General features: G+C 55.4%; 1 protein-coding gene across 1 annotated transcript; it reads left to right on the top strand.

The window, feature by feature from the left end:
• Positions 1–163: 163 nt before the first annotated feature.
• On the top strand, positions 164–4995 carry SMPD1 (sphingomyelin phosphodiesterase 1). The gene is made up of 6 exons (XM_080816441.1): positions 164–628; positions 1536–2308; positions 2844–3015; positions 3430–3506; positions 3699–3844; positions 4005–4995. The coding sequence occupies exons 1-6, from the start codon at positions 329–331 to the stop codon at positions 4412–4414; spliced, it is 1878 nt and encodes a 625-aa protein (XP_080672567.1). The 5' UTR covers positions 164–328; the 3' UTR covers positions 4415–4995.
• The last annotated feature ends 30 nt before the right edge of the window (positions 4996–5025 follow it).

Raw genomic sequence — 5025 nt, 5'->3', positions numbered from 1 at the left:
CTCCGCCCAGCGGCCTGCGCAGGCGCAGTCGCAGTTGGAGGCGGGGCGGGGGCGGGGCGGGGGCGGGGCGGGGCGGGGGCGGGTCCCGGGAGCGCTCGGTTCTCTCCACCTCCCGGCTCTGACAGGACTCTTGGCAGCGGCGGCCATCAGCTGCTGGGGAACAGAGGAAGAGGAAGGGGTGGAGCTGCTTTGCGGCTGGACGCGAAGCAGTCCCCCGACTGCAGCGGGGGCTAGTCAGCTGTCTCTGGCGCTGCTCGGCCCCTTGAGAGCCTGCGCCTAGACCGGCGGGACACGGACGGGCGAAGCGGCCTATCTAGGAACTCGGGCAATGCCCCGCCACGGAGTATCTCCCGGCCAGGGCCACCCTAGATCCGGCGGGGAGACGGAATCGGACCGGTCCCGGGGGTCCCCCAGACTGAGGCTGCTGTGGATAGGCCTGGCTCTGGCGCTGGCCCTGCCCGACTCCCTGGTTCTCTGGGCCCCTACCGGGGCCCACCCACTTCCCTCCCAAAGCCATCCCGCCAGGTTCGGTCGCTTAGTGCCCCAGCTCCGCAACGCCTTTGGGTGGTGGAATCTCACCTGCCCAGTCTGCAAAGGCTTGTTCACCGCCATCGACTTTGGGCTGAAGGTGAGCGCTTAAACGGGCTGTGATGGAGCAGCCAAGGGGAGCGCTGGTGGGGGAAAGGGCGAGGGAGGTGCTGGGCCTGGGGTCCTGAAGAGCAAACCTGATGGAGAGGCTGGCATCTATCTACAAGCCTTCACTGGATTTGCTGTCCTTTAGGGACACCCATGATTACACACCAGCACCACCTCCAGTGTGACCTTGTGAAGAAAGGAAAGAGTGCAAATTGTGGGCCGGCCACTGCTAGCCATTTTATATAGGTTAAATCAAACCTGTGAAGTGTTCATTACAGTTGTTATCTTCATTTTACAAATAATTAGAGTCTGGAAGAGGTGAAGTCACTTGCATAAGGGCACACAGCTGGTGGCTAGGGGAAGGGCTGGGACTCCTTTCCCTGTTTATCTGACACTGAATCCTCTGTGCCTTAAACTTGGCACCTCTAATCGAGAGCACCAGGCCTTGTACCAGTTACTCAACAGGGACCTGAATTCAGAAACATCCAGGGGGGTGAGACTAGATAGTGATGTCTTGACCCTGATGGGATTATGATGAGTGCTAGTTGGTCAGTGAGCTTTGCAGTGTTCTCCAGGGCCTGCCTCAAACTATGGACAGACATACTACCCAGCCCAGATTTCAGGGCACTCTACAGACAGTGCCTGAGGAAGCCAGCTGGGTAAGCAAAAGGCCTGAAATGCCACTGCCTCCTGAGGGGAAGAGGCAGTATTGGCCTAGTGTTGCCTGAGTCACAGGGCAGTGTCTGTGGGAGGCAGAGAGTGCACTGAGGTCTCTTCATGGTGGCACTGAGGCCAGCCTGGCCCCAGTTTGGAGATGGAGGTACAAAGGGTGGTAGCCAGGGTTTGGTCTGGTTCCTCTGCTGCCTCTGACCTCTCATCACTGGTTCTTCCCACTACAGAGGGAGCCCAGTATGGCCTGGATGGGCTCCATGGCCACCAAGCTCTGCAAACTGCTGAAGATAGCACCGCCTACTGTGTGCCAGTCAGCTGTCCAGCTCTTTGAAGATGACATGGTGGAAGTGTGGACACGATCAGTGCTGAGCCCATCTGAGGCCTGTGGTCTGCTCCTGGGCAACACCTGTGGGCACTGGGACATCTTCTCATCTTGGAACATCTCTTTGCCAGCTGTACCAAAGCCTTCCCCACAACCACCCAAACCCCCAGCCCCAGGCGCCCCTGTCAGTCGCATCCTCTTCCTCACTGACCTGCACTGGGATCATGACTACCTGGAGGGCACAGACCCTGACTGTGAGAACCCGCTGTGTTGCCGCCAGGATTCTGGACTGCCACCTACCTCCCGCCCAGGTGCTGGATACTGGGGCGAGTACAGCAAGTGTGACCTGCCCCTGCGGACCCTGGAGAGCCTGTTGAGCGGGCTGGGCCCTGCTGGCCCCTTTGATATGGTGTACTGGACAGGAGACATCCCCGCCCACAACGTCTGGCATCAATCACGTCAGGACCAGCTTCGGGCCCTGACCACTGTCACAGCCCTTGTGAAGAAGTTCTTGGGCCCAGTGCCTGTGTACCCTGCTGTGGGCAACCATGAGAGTACACCTGTCAATGGCTTCCCTCCCCCTTTCATAGAGGGCAATTACTCTTCCAGCTGGCTCTATGAGGCAATGGCCAAGGTGTGGGAGTCCTGGCTACCTGCTGAAGCCCTTCACACTCTCAGGTAGCTGAGGTCCATGGAAACCCAGGAAGAGAAAGGTGGACGATAGGGAAGGGAGTAGAAGATCTGGGCATTACCTGTAACTATTCTATCATGAGTCAGCTCTCCTCACTGGCCCTCCCCCACCTCTGACCCTAGCTTCCATCCCTACCCTTATATCCAGACACCCTCCCTCACAGGGCTGACAGCATACCCTCTCCATGTCTTTGCTCATGTTGGCCCTCTCTAAAATGTTGGCACCCCCTATTTTAACATCCCAACTTTCCCAGGCCCAGATCATATTCCTTGTGAAGGGCCTTCCCATTCTAGCTCACTTATCTCTTCCCTGAACTCCTAGAGCCCTTAGCCTTCTGAGCCCCTTCATCTCAGTCACATGGGCCCTACAATCAGTACTGTTTTTTGGTCTTCAGCTGGAATGTGAGCTTCTTGGTGGAAGTCCTGTGTGCCTCTGCCTTCTACCCAAATGCTTAGCACAGGACTGGGTGAGCAGGACCTGGATTATGAATGAGTGTTGATCTTCATATTCACTTTGTTTCAGAATTGGGGGGTTCTATGCCCTCTCCCCACGTCCTGGCCTTCGTCTCATCTCTCTCAATATGAATTTTTGTTCCCATGAGAACTTCTGGCTCTTGATCAACTCCACAGATCCTGCTGGACAGCTCCAGTGGCTAGTGGGGGAGCTTCAGGCTGCTGAGGATCGAGGGGACAAGGTGAGGGAAAGTGGTGAGAACATGGTGGAGTAGTTGCTGGTGGGGGTTGGGAAAGAAGCAGGCCCTTTGTGACTGGACTCCTATCTAGAGCCAGAACACCTGTGAGCAGAGAAGCTTGGTTTTCTGAAGCTCCCAACAAGTGTTCCCTGAGAGTTCGGCTTCTGGTCCCTCTTAGAAGCCCTTTCATCCACTCCCTGTCTCTGGCCAGCAATGCCGGCCGTTGTAGGAAGTGAGTACCAACTTTTCCTGGCCAGGGCTGCCTGAACCCCTCCTTGCTCTGATATTTGTTTGTTTACTTGTTTATCTATTTAAAAGATCTAATTGGCTTTATTGAACAACTAATGAATCAGGCAGCATCCATCTAGCAAATAGAGGGGCATTATCCCTGATAACCTTCCTTAACTCTCCCTGCAGGTACATATAATTGGCCACATTCCCCCGGGGCACTGCCTGAAGAGCTGGAGCTGGAATTATTACCGAATAGTAGCCAGGTAGGAGGGAGGTGGGAAGAGGGGTGGATGAACAGCCTGAAGGTTGGAAATTCCTTTCAGCATCTTATTCCTGCTGCTCCATTGGGGTAGAGAGTCTTCTTAGTTCAATGTGTGAAGAAAGAAGCATCCCATCTCCCCAGATTTCCTCCCCATCCCTAGAACCTTCTGAATATAATTAGTGTCTCCTGGCAGGTATGAGAACACCTTGGCTGGTCAGTTCTTTGGCCACACCCACGTGGATGAGTTTGAAGTCTTCTATGACGAGGAGACCCTGAGCCGGCCGCTATCTGTAGCCTTCCTGGCACCCAGTGCCACCACCTACATTGGCCTTAATCCTGGTGAGTGAGGTGGAAGGGAGCTATTAGGATAGGGGAAGTTGGTGGGATAGAGGAAGCAGAAACAGACTTGGAGCCAAGGCTGGCAAAGGGCAGGTGGGACATGTGACCCCTCCTCGGAGTGGCCTTGGCTCCCTCTCCAGTCAGTTCTCCCTCCTTGCAGGTTACCGGGTCTACCAAATAGATGGCAACTACCCGGGGAGCTCTCATGTGGTCCTGGATCATGAGACCTACATCCTGAACCTGACCCAGGCTAATGAACCAGGAGCCACGCCACACTGGCAGCGTCTCTATAGGGCTCGAGAAACCTACGGGCTGCCCAATGCACTGCCTGCCGCCTGGCATGACTTAGTGTATCGCATGCGGGGTGACACGCAACTGTTCCAGACCTTCTGGTTTCTCTACCATAAGGGCCACCCGCCCTCAGAGCCCTGTGGCATGCCCTGCCGCCTGACGACTCTGTGTGCCCAGCTCTCTGCTCGCTCTGACAGCCCTGCTCTATGTCGCCATCTAGTGCCGGATGGAGGCCTCCCGGATGTCCAGAGCCTGCAGCCAAGGCCACCTTTCTGCTAGCACCCCCAGGGCCCAGAGTTAGGAAAGTGGAAATCTTAGAAAAGGAGCAAAAACCCCACATGATAGCTGTGGTAAGAAGTGCATCTGAGCCCCAAGCACACCAGGGAAACAGGACCTTCTTTCATGGAGCTGGTTTGGCTAGATAGAGGAGAAGGAGCAGCTGCTCTGCCTGGGCCCAGCATCTAAGCTGCCCTGGGACTACTGCCGTTCATGGCTGCGGAGTGAAGGTCTAAGTTGGCGCTGCGCCAGCAGATCAGACAGGAGCTGTGCTGGCCAGCCAGGAACCCTGTACTGCTGCTGTCGCCTGGTTGCCAGGCTGTTAAAATAAAGATAAGAGACATGGACTCCAGATCCCTCTGTGACCGTCCCACTTACTTCTTTTAAAGCTGGGAGGGCAGGGCGGCTGAGTGGCTCAATTGGTTAAGCCTTCGGACTCTTGGTTTCAGCTGGGGTCATGACCTCAGGGTTGTGGGATCAAGCCTTGAGTGGGGCTCTGCTCTCAGAGTCTGCTTGGAATTCTCTCTCTGCCCCTCCCCCTGTGTGTCCTCTCTCTCTTTCTCAAATAAATTAATAAAATCTTTAAAAATAATAATAATAAAAAAATAAAGCAG

The sequence above is a fragment of the Martes martes genome (assembly GCF_963455335.1).
Source record: "Martes martes genome assembly, chromosome: 10".
Taxonomy (NCBI): domain Eukaryota; kingdom Metazoa; phylum Chordata; class Mammalia; order Carnivora; family Mustelidae; genus Martes; species Martes martes.
Note: the sequence above shows the minus strand (reverse complement) of the source record. Positions and strands in the feature narration are given on the sequence as shown.

Bases quoted from the DNA above. Each gene is read 5' to 3' on its own strand.
- SMPD1 (XM_080816441.1), top strand. From the start codon at position 329: ATGCCCCGCCACGGAGTATCTCCCGGCCAGGGCCACCCTAGATCCGGC. The intron at 629-1,535 runs GTGAGCGCTTAA...TTCCCACTACAG, and splicing joins CCATCGACTTTGGGCTGAAG to AGGGAGCCCAGTATGGCCTG. The intron at 3,016-3,429 runs GTGAGGGAAAGT...CTCTCCCTGCAG, and splicing joins CTGAGGATCGAGGGGACAAG to GTACATATAATTGGCCACAT.